At 45.4% G+C, this 16234-nt stretch overlaps 3 protein-coding genes across 10 annotated transcripts; 1 reads left to right on the top strand and 2 right to left on the bottom strand.

Moving 5' to 3' along the window:
- Positions 1 to 4007: 4007 nt before the first annotated feature.
- On the bottom strand, positions 4008 to 7098 carry pex26 (peroxisomal biogenesis factor 26). Of its 3 annotated transcripts, none has more exons than XM_061807448.1 (7): positions 6972 to 7098; positions 6671 to 6866; positions 6463 to 6600; positions 6071 to 6384; positions 5858 to 5998; positions 4220 to 4620; positions 4008 to 4137 (listed from the first exon to the last, which is right to left on the bottom strand). In XM_061807448.1, exons 2-6 carry the CDS (start codon positions 6862 to 6864, stop codon positions 4520 to 4522), a joined length of 888 nt encoding a protein of 295 aa, XP_061663432.1. In that variant the 5' UTR covers positions 6865 to 6866; positions 6972 to 7098; the 3' UTR covers positions 4008 to 4137; positions 4220 to 4519. The 3 variants fall into 3 exon arrangements, with proteins under 3 accessions (XP_061663432.1, XP_061663430.1, XP_061663431.1); XM_061807446.1 differs by having other exon boundaries at positions 6954 to 7049; XM_061807447.1 differs by having other exon boundaries at positions 4020 to 4134; positions 6671 to 7005.
- Positions 7074 to 9147, top strand: llph (LLP homolog, long-term synaptic facilitation factor). Of its 2 annotated transcripts, none has more exons than XM_061807449.1 (3): positions 7074 to 7200; positions 7570 to 7795; positions 7871 to 9147. In XM_061807449.1, exons 2-3 carry the CDS (start codon positions 7576 to 7578, stop codon positions 8041 to 8043), a joined length of 393 nt encoding a protein of 130 aa, XP_061663433.1. In that variant the 5' UTR covers positions 7074 to 7200; positions 7570 to 7575; the 3' UTR covers positions 8044 to 9147. The 2 variants fall into 2 exon arrangements, with proteins under 2 accessions (XP_061663433.1, XP_061663434.1); XM_061807450.1 differs by having other exon boundaries at positions 7103 to 7195.
- hcls1 (hematopoietic cell-specific Lyn substrate 1) lies at positions 7688 to 16051 on the bottom strand. 5 transcript variants are annotated; one of them, XR_009793122.1, is made up of 15 exons: positions 15827 to 16048; positions 15341 to 15424; positions 15202 to 15275; positions 13346 to 13469; positions 13166 to 13276; positions 11994 to 12240; positions 11806 to 11916; positions 11676 to 11731; positions 10584 to 10653; positions 10349 to 10503; positions 10114 to 10260; positions 9602 to 9836; positions 9451 to 9516; positions 9175 to 9359; positions 7688 to 7824 (listed from the first exon to the last, which is right to left on the bottom strand). XR_009793122.1 is itself a non-coding variant. In XM_061807444.1 (15 exons), the coding sequence occupies exons 2-15, from the start codon at positions 15422 to 15424 to the stop codon at positions 9226 to 9228; spliced, it is 1533 nt and encodes a 510-aa protein (XP_061663428.1). In that variant the 5' UTR covers positions 15827 to 16043; the 3' UTR covers positions 9151 to 9225. The 5 variants fall into 5 exon arrangements, 4 of the variants coding, with proteins under 4 accessions (XP_061663428.1, XP_061663427.1, XP_061663426.1 ...); XM_061807444.1 differs by lacking the exon at positions 7688 to 7824 and having other exon boundaries at positions 9151 to 9359; positions 11994 to 12104; positions 12186 to 12240; positions 15827 to 16043; XM_061807443.1 differs by lacking the exon at positions 7688 to 7824 and having other exon boundaries at positions 9151 to 9359; positions 10114 to 10254; positions 15827 to 16051.
- Positions 16052 to 16234: the final 183 nt, after the last annotated feature.

The raw sequence follows: 16234 nt of genomic DNA on the forward strand, positions 1-16234 counted from the left end.
CGCATTGCCGTATCTATAGCGACTCGGCCCCCCGGCCTTGTAAACTTTTTTCATGACCAAAAGTGCAGAATAACTAAACGAGCAACCAGCCTTCTTTGGAGCCATAATTGGGGGTTAATACGGTAGGTAGTCCTTGATAAGAAGAAAAACAAGCGTGCCACTACCGGGACACGTCTGTGTACAGAGGCTGCGTTATACATAACAAAAGTGCGCTGCTTGCACCACGCGCATTATGTTATTTGCGGGTTTTGTCGAGGGCGTTCGGGTACCGATAATACAAGCAAAAAAAAAAAAACAAAAAACGAGGGGACGTTCAAGAACCGAGGCTTTATTGTACATGTTTTCGTTGGACGCTTTTTAGCATTGAAATTTAGCATTGACGTGTCAAAAAGTGACCGTGCATGTTTTCTATCGGATGATTTTTCCATTTTTCGATTGAAAGTCGCCGTGCCGGGTTTGACCCGACATGGAGATCGCCGAGGCAGATCACCCCCTCGACAATGACATCAGCCCGGAAACTCGCGCACAAGGTCCGTAAAGCATGACAAGCATGTGCGAACAGCACGGCTCCATCAAAGCGCTTTATCGGCCTCCTCTACTAAGAAGATCCCCTCCCCTCCTTCCATCTTGTCAGCGCAACTCCTGGAGAACATTCCATCCGCCGGCCGACTTTCCCACAGAACCCCAAACCCGATGAATGAGAGCGGGTCATTGTTTCACCCCCCCACCCGTGGAGGAATGCTTCAGGAATGCCGGAGTCGGCTACCTGGCATTAGAGGCTCTTTGTGCGGGAACAGGAACGGGGTCGGAGAGCTCACCGACGACGGACGCTCGCCTTGACGAGCCCGCTCCAAAACAAACGGTCCCAATTAGTCACGTGCGGTTCCTGATTAAACGATAAAATCCTTGCACCTCTGCGTTCTTTGAAATCACCCAGAATGTAACGAAAACATATCTGGGGAGCTGTCGCGTTGAAAATAAACGAGAAAATTGGGAGGTATGGCGCACAAAAGAATCTGATTGTGACTCAACAGAATGGTCGTCCCTGCAAATGTTGGCGGTTCTTTAAAGTCCAAAACAAGGACAAAAATATTTACAAGCCGCGCCCAGTCCATTTTCAAAGGAAAAACCATTTTGTACACACATAAGCCGCACCTGTGTATAAGCCGCACGTGTCCACATTGAAACGTGAGATATTCACAAAGGAGTTCAGGCCGTCTGCTTTTATTACAATTTGCTGGAATTTTTTCCATCTTTTTCCATTGTTTCGGTTGTTCCCGCTGCCGTTTCCAGCGTCTCACCGTCGATTCATTTTTTTGTAGCTCCGTTTCCTTCTTTATCGGCCAGCTCGATTGCTTTTAACGTGAAAGCTGCGTCGTGTGCATTTTTTTTTTTTGTGCATTTTCCATGATGACGGTCTGTTTATGCTCATTTTATTCATACACAAAGCGCGAAATTATATTAAACTTGCATCTTTCTCGACAAATATCTTCCACCTGTCTCACCTTTTCTGCTCGAACGCCCCCGGCGGCCATTAGAAAAAAAAATGCATAATTTAGCCGGATCGTTGTATAAGCCGCAGGGTCGAAAGCGTGTGAAAAAAGTGGCGTCTTATAGTCCGGAAATGACGGTATGTGGTTTTTATCCGACTCCTCTGCGGTCCTTCAAAAGCCATTTTCATCATGTCACAAAATATACATACTGGAAGTGAGGATTGGAAATGTCTTTTTTGAAGTTCTGCGCCTGTACAAAAACACGAAAGCGGCGGTGGTTCAGCGCTCGCGCTCCAATCCGGACCGCGAACGCTCTGTTTGGCCCGAGGGTGCAATTCTGTTCATTCCTCCGCACGGCAAACTTCAACTGAAGCTACGCCAGGCGGGCATTTATGATGATGCGTTCCGATCGTGTCGGGATGAGTCGTCCTGGCGACAAGTTACGACCGGACGACGTCTTTTGTCTTGGCCCTTTCGACGACGTTTTGATTTATTTTGCAGCGGCGACGGCGGATGCGCGGCGTGGGCAGGCGCAGCTTCAGGTATATGCACACTGTACTCGCCGACGTATCGATAAGGAGCGCAGATAAGGCGCCGATTGAAGGGTAACCGACGGGTACGGAAAAGTGAATAAAAGTGGGGGGGGGGGTTGCCTCATTCAGCCTCAGTTGCTGCTGCTGCTTTGGGCGACCAAACTGCAGGCTCAGCGTTTTTTTTTTTTTTTTTCCTCCACCCTGAAACAAATCGAACGCGCATCATGGAATCGCAGCGAGAGCCACCCAAAAGTCACGTCGGGCTCCAAACCAAACCGCCGCCCCACATCTCTCTCTTTTCTTTTTCTTTTTTCTCCTCCTCCCTCACAACAAAAGTCAGCACGTTATTTACGACACGCTTCAGAGAATCTGGACCCGAAGAAAAATGCTAGCAAGAATTCCGACCGTTCGTGATAAGAAGGCCCGACTCTTGATTTACGCCTTCTTTTATACTCGGGTCAGGGATTCCCAAAAGGTGACCTCCGTCGGGTGAAAGGGTTGAAAAGTCCAACGACGGTCTGGGGAACCGGTGGATAATATTATCTATAAATCTTGGGCTTTTTTTTTTTTTTTGGTGCGCGTTGAAATGGTAACCCGAATGGACGCCAAACGCAGGATTTAGTGCTGGCTAAGAAGCGAAAGTGAATTTACGCGATTAAGCGGGCGTCGCCATGGTCACCGGGGCAGGCGTGTGGGCGCGTGTGCGGCAGAACCGAACGGTTTCCGGCTTATGGGCTGGCGAGTTAGTGCTTCTTTTTTTTTTTTTTTTTAATCTAACCTTTCCTCTCGTTCTTTATTACAAATGTGACTCCTTTTTCGTTATTCTACACGGACCAAACTGTTAATAATTCCTGTGTAATAATCTTGCTAAAGCGTAGCAAACGAGGTCAGCAGCCCTCCAAGCGGAGATGATCAAATTGATTAGTCGAACGATCTATGACGACATTAAGTGGGGGGTGTCCAAATTCTGACCCCAGCGGCCGTTTTGCGGCACGTTTCCTCGAATCAGCAATTGACCGGCGGATGCGAAAAACTGTCCCTCCTCCCCCTCGCTCGTGTTTTCCTGCACACAAGTTAAGACGCGTCGGCTTGAAATAACGCCGCCGCGCGGAGGCGACGTCAGCGCCACGGTCGGAATAAATCAAAAAAAGCCGCACCAACGGTATGGCGGGCTGGTTTTTCCCATGCCGTTACGACATTAAGCGGTATTATTGATGATGCCAGTGAAATGTCTGGAATGCAGCGCGAGAAAGGGAGATGGAGGGATCTCTCCTGAAGCCAACCCCCCCAAAACAAAAAATCATTTTCTCCAGCGCGCGCTCGCCTAGCAACGGGCTAAACACGCGTCAACAGTGTCGCCGTCACCTCGCCGCAAGGGCTGGCGGAGCGCGGCGGCCATTGCGACTCGTTTACGCTCGGGATTCAGATTCCAATTCCAACAAAGATATCATTTGCAACGATGACGATCGCGTTCCCCACTCCGATTACGGCGCGAGTCGCTCAAACGATGACACAATTGCCCCCCCCCCCCGACTTTGATGCGATTATGACGGTCGCGATATGATTTACTCCATTACAACGCGTTTCTCTGCAATTACTAATCCGTTCACTATTCACGCAAATTATGATATGACTCACCTCAATTAGCATTCATCCCAATTCGGATGACGCACTCCAATTGCAATACATTCCGGTTATGAGCAGCTAATTATGAGAGCATAATGCCCTACAACTATAATTCATTCCAATGATGATTTTTCTCCAATTACAACACAAATACCATTTTCGCCAGGAATACTGCGAAGTTATACGGTACAATTAAAACGGGTTAAAAATTATTAGCTTTACGTTAAATGACTTTTCGACATGGTCGGCCATGCTTTTTTGTTTACTTTCACTCTTGTGAGCTTTCCAGCCATGCGTGCATGAACATGTGGTGACTCTTGAGCGCCCCCTACCCAACACGCACGCGACACTGCTTGCAAAATTCATCATCTTTATTTTTTGGGGTGGCCACTAACTAACGACCGAATTCATACGTGAAAGAGGGAATGCAACGGTGCTCACCTTTTCCTTTCTGTCGTCCCACCTTCCTCTATTCTGCGGATCTGCTGGAGGGGAAAAAAAAAGGGAAAATCTCGCGTAAGTGGAAGATATTACACGAATTAAACAATCAAGCGAAAAGATAATTACCAGAAGTGTGAAAACTTTCACAGGAGAAGGGAAAAACACCAAGCTGGCAGGCTTTGAATTGCTTGAGCGTGTGATGAAGAATGTGGATCAAAGAGTTGAATAGAATTGAAATGAGGCTCATGTGCTCGTTTTTTGCTTATTTTGTTTCGAATGAAATCATCCCATTACACATAACACATCAGCATCCACTTTAATATCCCTTTGATATCGGAAGAGTTTCGCTGCCAGCCAGTGTGGAATGACGAGGGGTGGGGGGGGGGGGGGGAGAAAAACAAAATCAAATCACGAGAGAGTCCACGTTCACTCTTTCCGAGCTGGGCGATGCGGAGCCGCCGCCGCGTTCCACATTTGTCGGAGCAGCTGGTGAAGTTTGGAAATCCACGGGAAGGAAGACGGAAGCCCTGCGGGGCACAGAACAACAAATGTGGAAACGCATTTAATGATGTCACAAATATGTCTGCCTTCTTTTTTTTTTTAATTATTATTACAGAGAGTCCTCTGGTTAAGACGGTCTCGACCCGAGACGTTTGGACTTTACAACGCCCGTTCCCCGTCCCCCATTTTGTCTGGCTGACGCTCGTCCGTCTTTGTGCGCCGGGAGTATCTTCGCATTTTTCGCCCTCCTTTTTCGATATTATCGCCCCATGGAAGAAAGCTGCGTCTTTTAGCAATGCTTCTGAAGCCATAAGAAAATTCATTACCGTGGAAACGAAGCTCAAGATCATCAAAAGATCGGAGGAGGGAGAGACACCAACACCACCCAGGCTTCAAACGGTCGACCGTGGTGACAATTATTAAAGACGAAGCCCGTGTTTCAGTGCATGTGAAGGGTTCCGTTCCAATGATCACAAAATCTTTGAGACTCGTCGAGAGGATTGAGGACTAAGTTCCTTCGCAATAGCTAAGCACAGCCGCCTCCCATTCTTCTTCTTCTCCTCCATCCGCCTCTCGGCAGTAATGCTAAGTACGACATCTTGTTTATTTCCATGTATTGTTTTTTTTTTTTTTTTATACAGAGTATTTTGATGTAAATTCTGATGGCTTTAACGGTGGAATCCGACTTAAGTCGAAATTCGAGTTGAGTGGCTACTGTCGGAACGGATCTCAGTCGTAGACCGAGGGCTCCCTGTATTAATTCAGCCTCCGTAGCCGGGTTCACTGAGAAAAATGAAATTTGGTGGGGGGGGGGGGGGACAAAAATTTGAAACACTTACTCGACAGGCTGACCAAGATAAATTGAGTAACATTTCACTTTTTGTGATTGCACGTGGGCGGAGCTCGGCCACAAAAGCGCAATGACTTACAAAAGTCAAATGTCAGCTGCGCAAAGGTCGAAGATTGATTTGATTGTGGTCAATTTAGCCGCATTCACTCATACGCATCAATAGAAATCCTTAAGTTAAATTCTATGCATTTGAAATAGTTTCTCAATATTGCTCATTTTTTAAACACTCTTGGCTAACACAACCAAATTTAACACCTGGTAAAACTAAATGTAAATATTAAAAGCTATGAAAGCCATAAAACCGATCGTCGTTTCATTTTTAATAGGTATTAAAATCTTGCTGACGACCACAAACGGTCAATAGGGCGGCACTAGGCAACAGGCTGTCAACAGCTTTCAAAATAAATGTCTACCTGGATCCAGGCGAACTAAAAGCAAGTAGAAAATGAGAGCAGCCAAGAAGAGTTTATGGAACGGGAAGAATCCGGAAAAGGAAGACGTCAACCTCCTGTAGGAAAGCCTCAACAGGGTCTCCAATTGATGGAGAAGGGAATCTGTTTAAAAGACAATGACGGCTTTTAGTGTTGATCTACAGAAAGTTCCAGTCAGTCCAAATGAGCTCCCACCTTGCGTCGAGGCATTATCGGTATTCAATCCACAATCCGCATCGGCACTTGGCCCGTTTTCCCCGCGCTCGTGTTCTTCGATGATATCCAGCGCCGTCCGTCGTTGTTCGTCCGTGAACGCCGCGCGCCACGCCTCGCCGACCAACAGTTCTCTGGCCTGATCCGTGTGTCCGAGTGGCACGAGGACCTGCAGCAGATACAGCTCAGCCACCGTTCGATAACCGTCCGTTCGGCAATTCGACGGGCTGCGCAGCCACGCCCGGGAAGCCTCTTCCATCGCTGCCGGCTCGCCCACTTTCGAGTAAAGGAGAATGCTGCCAGAAAGGACGACAAAACCTATGGAAAAACACTGCGCAGTGACGTCACGGACAAACTGATTCACATTCCCTCACCACATTTGCATTATTTTAGCTGGTATATCCTCTTGATGGTGATAATGCTGAAGGACCCATCCGAGGACACCGGGCCACTGATTGAGCTCGGCCAAAGCTTGAATCCCCACGATGCAAAAGCCAGCCTTGAGCTCACCACTTCGTGGAGGGATACAAATCACGTAAATAAAGAATAACTTGAAGAATAAGGTTGAACGTCAGACGTCACCTCGCGTCCTCCGCCTCTGCGTGGGCGAGGATCTCTAGGCCTCTGCCGCAGGAGTCAAAGGTGGCGTGGAAGTCGTTCAAAAGCATCAGTTGCTCCGTGGCGTCTTCCAACAGGTCGAGCAGTTCGGTTTGAGTGCAAGACAGCGGAGAGTTGAAAACGGGCGTAAAATCGTCGTCCGTCGCAGCACCGTTCATGACTTTTGACAAGTTACGATGCAATTAGAAAAAAAGGATATCGGCGTTGTTTTAGTTTAGTCCTTTTCAACAATAACGTTTGTACGCACCTGATGAGTTGTACGTACGTTTGAATTTTCCAGTGGATGTCGTTTAGCAAAACTTCCGGGTATGGTGCGATTAGCCAATGAAAGATCGCGCCGTCCACAGGCATAACAGCCACTCAGAGTTGGCGACGTTCAACTTACTCACGCGGCCAATCAAATCGCAGCTTCTTCACGCAGCTCCTCAGCCACTTGTAAACACGTGTCTGTACCTTCCAGTTTCTTTCGGCGGATAAAATCCACAATCTGTGAGGTATTCTTTCAAACAGCATCGTTGTGTTGTTTTTGAAGGGTCGCGATTGTAATATTTTGCACTTGCAAGTCTGTTTTGTGTTATTAAAAAAAAAAACCCGTAGCATCCAGCTAGCTAACGAGCTAGTTGACGTTAGCTTTGTTTGTACTTTGCTATTGAGGATAAAAGCGTAGAATTTGTATGAATATAGCAGTATATAACTGATTGTGATAATCTTGAAACCGTTCAATGTCACGAAGTTTGTTTTCATAAACATTACTTAACTTCACATCTCTAAATTCATATTGACAACAAATACACTGTACATGGTTAAGGTCTGGTTTAATTTGTGGTGGGTGTCTTCTTCCACCCCCCCCCCACCCCCCCAAGAACAAAATGGCCAAAAGCTTGCGTAGTAAGTGGAAGAGGAAGATGCGAGCGGAAAAGAGGAAGAAGAACGCCCCCAAAGAGCTGGCCCGCCTGAAACAAGCCCTCAGTCTGGGCAAGAAGGGTGAGGACGCCGTGATGAGCGACATCCAGGAGATGGCCACCGTGGTCCCGGTTGAGAAGATCAAGAAGGAGGCGGATGTGAACATGGCGGGAGACGGAGAGGACGGTGAGCGAGGTCGTCCGTCTTCACGCCGTCTTTGTAAACACACATTAATAAACAATCTTATCACTCGCGCCGCAGACGGTGACATGGACTTGGACAGCAAGCGCAACAAGAAGACGCTGCTGAACGAGCACGGACAGTATCCGGTGTGGATGAACCAGCGGCAGGCCAAAAAGCTGAAGACCAAGAGGGTGGCGCAGAAGGTCGGCAAAGGAAAAATAAACAAGAAAAAGAAGGGCATTGCCTGGTGAAAAGCAAAGACACCAGAGACGATCAATGTGCCCGTGATGGTTGTCACACACGGGCTCCGTTTTATTTGGATGAAACGGTGGCAACACTTGGGACAGTCAGACGTATATATATATCAAAGTATATTTTGGATTTCTTCATTCATGTGCTTCAAAGTTGGTGGGTTTTTTTTTTTCCCATGTCAAATATATCCAAACATTGTAAAGTCATTGTAGCTTTATCAACCTTCCCAATTTTGAAATGATAAAAAGCTTAGAATTTCAATAAAAGGCCTGGACCACAGACTTAGTAAATTGTTGTTGGTAAACATCAGGATGGGCATTGGAAAGTAACCCAAAAGTATTGGTTGAAATTATTTTTCTTTATCCTCCTCTTAGCATAGAGTGGCCACTTTTTGGTACATATTCTGTATTCATACACTAGGGAGGCATGATGTAACTTTGTAAATTAAATTTACCTGGTCAAATAATTGCAAAGACAACCAATTATTGTATAAACATAAAATGGAGGTCGTACCATAGTTAATGTCACGTGAACTACAGTTGTCATGAATCTGAAATAAGGGACAATTGTCATTTTTAGATTCCTACGGTACAAATGTTGCCAAATACAAAGACAATAGCTTGGTTTTATATTGTACAACGTAAGCCTGACATTTTCACACTTGTATTTGCGTGAAAAAGCTGGAATATTTTCATTCAAGAAAAAAAATGAAGGCAATTTGGATGCACCCGTACAGTGAAAAAAAATATTTGAACACTCTGCTATATTGCAAGTTCTCCCACTGAAATTTTCATCGTCGGTGCACATCCGCCGTGAGAGAGATCATCTAAAAAGAAATATCCAGAAATCACAATGTATGATTTTTTTTTTTTAATAATTTCCAAGTGGGAGAACTTGCGATATAGCAGTGTGTTCAAATATTTATTTTCTTCACTGTAGATGCATTGCCAGACACTCAAAAATCACATGACGTGTGCTAAAATGCGATCGGGACAGCCTTATCCTTAACCTTGCAAACGTATTGTCGTCATCGTGTAAAGAGTGAACATATGAACAATTTCCTACATTGAAATGGTTGATTACGATGACCCCCCCCCCCCCCCCCCCCCCCGCACCCAAAAGAAGCTTACAAGTCTTGGCGAACGCATCCCGCAGCGGTCGGGTGGCGTGACCGTCTCTCACTAGATGAGCTGGACGTACGCGGCGGGAAACAGGCCGGTGCGTCCGTGGCAGCGTCCCTTCCACCAGCCCTCGTCGATCATCTCGATGTCGGTGATGACGTCGTCCGGGTTGAAGGAGATTTCGTCCAGGTCCTCTGAAGAAAGTCGCCCGGACAACATCGTCACCACAACACAGTTATATAACACACCAGCTGTGTTTTTTTTTTTTTTTTTTAAATAAAGTACCTCCTTGATAATCATAAATTGCTACAGCTCGGACGCCACCCGACATCTTCTCGTAGTCTTCTGGCACTGGGGTGGATATTTATGTTTAAAAAATATATATATGAGCTCATATTTGCTCGCAGCAAAGCTAAAACGTGTGTTGACGCCATACCCGACGAAGACGCGGGGGGCGGCGGGCCGACTTCCTCGTACTCGTCGCCTCCCTCCTCCGCCACCGGGGGCGCGGGCGCCACCTCCTCGTACTCTTCGCCCTCGCCGTCCTCCGCGATTTGTTCGTACACGTCGGCGTCGTCCGCCTCCTCGACAGGCGGCAACGGAAGGCCCGTTTGCAGGAAGCAGTCCGAGCGCTGGGGCAGAGCTGGAGGCTCGTCGTCGGATGTTTGCAACTGGGCGCAGGATTCAAAGTGGCGTTGATTCACAACGGAAAAAGGACGCATTGGGCCTGTGTGGCGCCGGGAACACGGTTTGACAACTTGTGTCGGTCTTCACAAAGGAAGCAAAGTTTATCGGGGAAACTAATTCAAATTGTCAATCAAATCTGTTATATTTTCAGAAAGGAGCAAAAGTAGCTATGCAAGTTACAATATTTTCATTGGATTTCTTTTAATATCATTTTTAGAAAGCAACCAAAGTTGCACTATCACCGTTTTGTTGGCATCTGACCTGTGCTTCGGGTTCCGGTTCCGGTTCTTCTGGTATGTTCTGCCAGATCTTCGGTGGCTCCGGTATTTCCGGTGTGTCCTGACAAATCTCCGGTGGCTCTTCCGGATCATCTGCAGGATGAAGGTGGTCCTCTTTGCTCTTCTGTTCCTGCACACTGCAGTTAGTTATAAGTCCTTTTTTTTTTTGTTGTTTTAAATGTTTTTTTTTTTTTGGGGGGGGGGGGGGGAGGGTCCACCTGCTGTCTGCGTTCCGCTTCCTGTCGCTCTCTCTTCTCTCTCTCCTTTCTCCTGCTCTTCTCTTCCTCTGCTCTCCTCCTGTTCTCCTCGTCCGAGGCCTTGGCCAGGCTTTCGAAGCGGGCTTTCAGCTTGCCCGCGCTGGCGCTGGCGCCGGCTGCGTCAGACACGGATAAGATGCACAGTCAGTGATAACCACTTTTGTTGGATACATTCATATTTCCATAAATAACTCACAGGCCTCCACCGGCTGCATCTTTTCATACGCAGAAGTCGGGGAGTCCATCTCGGAGAAACCAACAGCACTCTTGGGGGAAAATATGAAATAAAGTGCTTAAAATGTCACGACATCTTAATCTTCATACTGTTTATCTTAATAAACCCATTACAGACTGCTTATATGGAAGTAAATATGTGTCGCCGGGATTTGAATTTGAAATGTAAAGCGATCACATTTTCCATTCGTTGTATTTCAGCGTAACCTTTCAATATTAACAATTCAACCGGCTACAATTCGCTGTCTGAAATTCACCGTCAGTGCCACCAGGCGGGGTTACTTCAGGTCAGAAGCGAACAGCCAGCCAATTGCCGTTACGCTTTCTCGGTCACATGACGTCACATACTAAGAAAGCGTAACTGTGATTGGCTGTTTGGTTCTGACCTGAAGTAAACCTGCCTGGTGGCACCGACGGTGAATTTCAGGCAGCGAACTGTCGCCGGTCGAATTCTTAACATTGAAAAGTTATACCGAAATGCATCTATCCATTTTCTTTGCCGCTTATCCTCACGAGGAGTGCTGGAGCCTATCCCAGCTGTCAACGGGCAGGAGGCGGGGTACTCCCCGAACTGGTCGCCAGCCAATCGCAGGGCACATAGAGACAAACAGCAGCACTCACGATCACACCGAGGGGCAATTTAGAGTGTCCAATTAATGTTGTATGTTTTTTTTTGGGAGGTGGGAGGAAACCGGAGTGCCCGGAGAAAAGCCACGGAGGCGCGGGGAGAACATGCAAACTCCACACTGCCGGATCCGCGATCGAACCCGGGACCTCAGAACTGCGAGGCCAACGCTTTACCAGCTGAGCCACCGTGCCGCCCACTGAAATTGGAACTCTTGAAAATGGGATCAATTTCAAATTCAAATCCCTTTTTCCGTGGCACGTCAAATTCAAATCCTGGTGGCACATATTTACTTCAATATGCATATACTATTTCATACTTAGAGGACAAAAAATATGAGCAAAAATCGTAAAAAAAAAAAAAAGTAAAACGAATTAACTACATAACGTAGTTACCATGTAGTAAAGTGAATTGAACGCCCGCACCCACCTTGTCCATGCGTTCCGACTGTACACCGTATCGGCCTCCGAAGCCTGCTGAATAATCTGAAAAATGTTCCCGTGGATTAGAGCGACGTAACCGAACCGGGATTAGCGGCTGTACAGATGCGTCCCGTCACCTCTTTGCGACTGATGCTTCTCCGTTTGGCCTTTGTAGTCGTAGCCCACGGCGGCTTTGTCCACCTTCTCCTTCTCCACGCCGAATTTGCCCCCGAAGCCTTTGGAATAATCTGGCGGCCGAAGAGGGAGAAAACGTGAGCCGTCATCGGGCCCGATGAGTGCGGCGCCAGCGGCAGATGTGAGCCACCTCTTTGCGACTGATGCTTCTCCGTTTGGCCTTTGTAGTCGTAGCCCACGGCGGCTTTGTCCACCTTCCCCTTCTCCACGCCGTATTTGCCCCCGAAGCCTTTGGAATAATCTGGAAGGGCACAACGTGAGCACGTGTGACGCACTGAAAGACAAATGAAACTTTTCATATGAAATAATCTATTTGACGCACCTTTCTGTGACGCATGCTGCTCAATTTCTCCTTTATACTCAAAACCCACAGCAGACTGCGGAGATGACAAAAAATATTTGTGGATTGGAAAGAATATTTGTGCATTGGATATATCAGGATTAAGGGCGCCATTTATTCATTTTTATTCTCATTTTTTATTTAATGTATGCAGTAAATACATTTGAAATTTAATGAGAATGTATTTTATATGCTGTGTGAAAAACCTTATCTGTAAAAAACAATTTACAAAAAAAATGCAAAGAAAATGTACAAAGATTGCAAAAACATGTATGTATTTTTACAAATTAAATTACCAAAATATAAAAACATTTCCAAAAAGGGAGGTCTGCGCAGACAACAAAGAATATTTGTGTATTGGACATATCAGGATTAGGGCGGCAGTTCTTCATATTTTTTAATTAATAAATATATACAGTAAATAGATTTAAAATTCAATGAGAATGTACTCTATATGCTGTGTGAAAAACCTTTTATCTTTGAAAAATAATTTACAAAAAAAAATTTCAAAGAAAATGCACAAAGATTGCAAAAACATTTATGTATTTTTCAAATTAAATTACCAAAATGTAAAAACATTTCCAAAAAGGGAGGTCTGCGCAGACAACAAAGAATATTTGTGTATTGGACATATCAGGATGAGGGCGGCAGTTATTCATATTTTTTAATTAATAAATATATACAGTAAATAGATTTAATATTCAATGAGAATGTACTTTATATGCTGTGTGAAAAACCTTTTATCTTTGAAAAATAATTTCCAAAAAAATGTCAAAGAAAATGCACAAAGATTGCAAAAACATTTATGTATTTTTCAAATTAAATTACTAAAATGTAAAAACATTTCCAAAAGAGGTAGGTTTGTAAATTAAACCAAATTTAAAAAAGAAAAAAAAAAACATTCAACAATTTTTTGCCAACCACCGTATAATCAAATAAGTGGAAAACATTTGTTGCCTCACCTTATCGTGACGATCTTTCTCCACGCCAAACTTCCCCCCGAATCCCTTGGCCGCATCCTTCTGGGAGCTGTGCTGCTGCACTTGAGCCACGTAGTCATGGCCGACCGCCACCTGCGCGCGGGCAAAACGGAGTTTGGTTCCCTTTTCCCCTTAACGCGAGCCTTAACGGGCCAAGCGCACCTTGTCCATGCGATCCGTCTCCACGCCGAACTTCCCGCCGTAGCCGTACGACGCTTTGGGCGTGTTCTCCTGATGTTTCCCCTGCTCGTGCTCCGCTGCGACTTTGTGCCTCAGCTCTGCCACACTGTGGATAAAAACCACAAAATATCACCAATATGTTACTCAGGGGGCCCTTTTGCGTTTAAAATGAACAAGTATATACACTTGGCTCATATTCATAAAGCGCCGTTCTGTTCAGAGAAGTAGCGAAAAATTTTCAGAGAAATAAGTGCAGTATGTTTATCGTTACATTGGGAAATATTCAATTGTTTATGTTCTTTTGAATGACTAAGATACCTCTGGAAGAAGAACAAAAAAAAAAAGTTCTTTACCCTAACAAATGAAAACAAAACATTTGAAACCTGAAGAGAGCTGGTGCAGCTACGTCACAAAATCACGTGACTTTTGTTGACGTCGCCATATTGCCGGTCGAGCAAAGCATTGATCAATGCTAAGTTGGTTGGAGACGACACGAAAATACGTCTTGTAGCACGACGTCCAGAGTCTTGTCCGATACCGTCGGACATTTAGAAGGTGAAACTAAACGAAGGTATGTGGAAATATTTGATAAACTCGGTATACAATGCCGAGGTCCATCTTTTCGCCCATAAGAAATTGGACTGTTAATTTGTTTCCGCTTGTCTTGGACAACTGGATATACGGTGGTATAAGTCGTCAAGATTTACACGGAAAACTTTGAAAGCGTAGAAAAGTCTGGACCCATACGAATACTTCGTTACTGGATCTGTTCTCATCAGGAATAAATCCCACATCGCGACGGGTTGACGGCTCGTGAACGCGGAAGCGCGTGCGGCCACACGTTAACCTTTGCCCGAATCCATCAATCTTTTCCGCTAGTATTCAATGCAAATACTTAAATAAATGAGCCCTGCTTTTACACAAACTCGCATTCATTAACAATGATTGCAAAAAAAAAAGAATTAAAAAGAGGACGGAGTCGTCTCCACGGAACGTACAAGGAAGCGATTGCGGCCACACTTAACTGTCGTAAACCTCTGCGACAGACTTTTTTTTTTTTTTTTTTTAAAAACACCAATTGTTCTCAAGTGAGCCAACTTGGCGTGATAAATACTTTTTGGTAATTTGATATTGAGAAGAATAATTCCTACCTGAAATGAAGCGATCGCTACACAGTCGTGTGCGTATTTTGGTTGGGCACCATCCATTACGTTTAATTACCGAAAACCAACCATCTTTTCAGCTCGTATTCCATAGCATGATAACTTTGAATATCTGTCTCGTCTGTCGTCAACAAGTCTCGGCTATTGTGAATATTCTCCTCCGGTTCAACGTCGCCTACAATGTCGAGCAGCTCTGTTTGACCGGCAATACGGCGCCGTGAAAATGGTGATAGCTCCACAATATTTTTGGGTGGCATCGGCATGAAGGAAGTCTGGAGTAAATTGAGGAGCTTTGTTTGGACAAAAGCAGTCAATTTCCCCCTAGCGCAATTTACACGAAAGCATAAAAGCTATCGGGAGGAAGGGGAGGGGTCCGATTCCTCACTGACTCCTGCCATTAGTGACAAAGTTCAGAACGGAGTCATTTCTACCCTTGCTGGATCAGCCTCTCCTGTCTCCACCGCACTGGCCATCAGGACTCGGTCTCACCGTCCTACCAGTGCCGCCGACCTTCCCGTCATTTAGTACGCTCGGTGTAATCTCATGGTCAATTCCATATTAGGCGATAACTGGCTGAGCTCTCACTTCTCTCTTCCTGTTTCTACACTACGACGTGACGCGTGAGCACAGAAATCAGTCAGTGGAGTAGCGGACACGCACGACACCTTCACTGACCTGATGGGCTCTTTGCGGCCCGAACCTTCAATTGTCTTGGCCCCCCACCTCTGCTCCTGCTCGGACACGTCATTCTGAAACAGGAAGCGCTCCCGTCAAGGCGTGACTCGCACCTAGGCAGGAAGGAAGTCCCCTGTACCTCAAAGTCTGGGTCCGTCTCCCAGTCGTCACCTTCTGCAGCCACTTTCACACTCACATCGCGGCCCACCATTGACTTCCACATCTGCAGGAATCAGGTGCACACAAACTGATTCACTTTGTCTTAAATTAATCGGGACAATGGGGGGGGGGGGAAGAGTTTCATTTCCCCAAAATGAACCACACTAAAGTGGTCTTTAAAAAATAAATGAGGGGAGGAAAAAGAAGATACATGGTATCCTAAAATACAAAAACAAATTGAACTCGTTTCTTGGTTTTCGCATGTGATCATCTGATATGAATGTTGACAAATTAGCACATTGAAACATGTTGGTAGCACGTACACATTATCATAGCTCATCATTGGCTTTAATATTATTCCTCTAAATCTTTATCAACATTACTATTAAATGCATAAGCATTATGGGTTTAAAAAAATGAAAACATTTGGTAAAAAACATAAAATGAAAAGAAAAATTGACATTACCTTTTCCGTTCGTCACGCGCCGATAGATTTCCGCGTGTTACGCCACGAAATGTCCGCGTGCACGAGCATCTCAGAAGCGTGGACGAGCGGTGGCGAGTGATATACTTTAAGAAATATGATATAAAAATAGTGATGATATATTTAAAGCGTGGTCAGCCTAAAGAAATAATAACACGCTTTTTAAAGGGAAGAAATTGATCGGCTATGCTGCATTCGCGTCACAAAACTTTTCCACTGAAATGATTGAAATACGCAATATGACCACTTGGTGGCAGAATAACATTAAGCTAGAAAATGTAAAATGCACATTAATAATGTTTTCGGGGTAAAATAACGACTCCAGTTCCCACTAAAAATATATTTTTATTCAAATACTTCAGCAAAAAAAGACAAGGACACCTTACACAC

The sequence above is a fragment of the Syngnathoides biaculeatus genome, chromosome 20 (assembly GCF_019802595.1).
Source record: "Syngnathoides biaculeatus isolate LvHL_M chromosome 20, ASM1980259v1, whole genome shotgun sequence".
Taxonomy (NCBI): domain Eukaryota; kingdom Metazoa; phylum Chordata; class Actinopteri; order Syngnathiformes; family Syngnathidae; genus Syngnathoides; species Syngnathoides biaculeatus.

Excerpts from the sequence above, each read along its gene's own strand:
- pex26 (XM_061807448.1), bottom strand. The coding sequence starts at position 6,864 with ATGAACGGTGCTGCGACGGACGACGATTTTACGCCCGTTTTCAACTCT. Across the intron at positions 6,601-6,670 it reads GCAGAGGCGGAGGACGCGAG|TGGTGAGCTCAAGGCTGGCT; the intron begins GTGACGTCTGAC and ends CCCTCCACGAAG. Across the intron at positions 6,385-6,462 it reads GCTAAAATAATGCAAATGTG|CATTCTCCTTTACTCGAAAG; the intron begins GTGAGGGAATGT and ends CCTTTCTGGCAG.
- llph (XM_061807449.1), top strand. The coding sequence starts at position 7,576 with ATGGCCAAAAGCTTGCGTAGTAAGTGGAAGAGGAAGATGCGAGCGGAA. Across the intron at positions 7,796-7,870 it reads GGCGGGAGACGGAGAGGACG|ACGGTGACATGGACTTGGAC; the intron begins GTGAGCGAGGTC and ends CTCGCGCCGCAG.
- hcls1 (XM_061807442.1), bottom strand. The coding sequence starts at position 15,424 with ATGTGGAAGTCAATGGTGGGCCGCGATGTGAGTGTGAAAGTGGCTGCA. Across the intron at positions 12,241-13,165 it reads AGAAAGATCGTCACGATAAG|TCTGCTGTGGGTTTTGAGTA; the intron begins GTGAGGCAACAA and ends TCATCTCCGCAG. Across the intron at positions 9,360-9,450 it reads AATTTATGATTATCAAGGAG|AGGACCTGGACGAAATCTCC; the intron begins GTACTTTATTTA and ends GACTTTCTTCAG.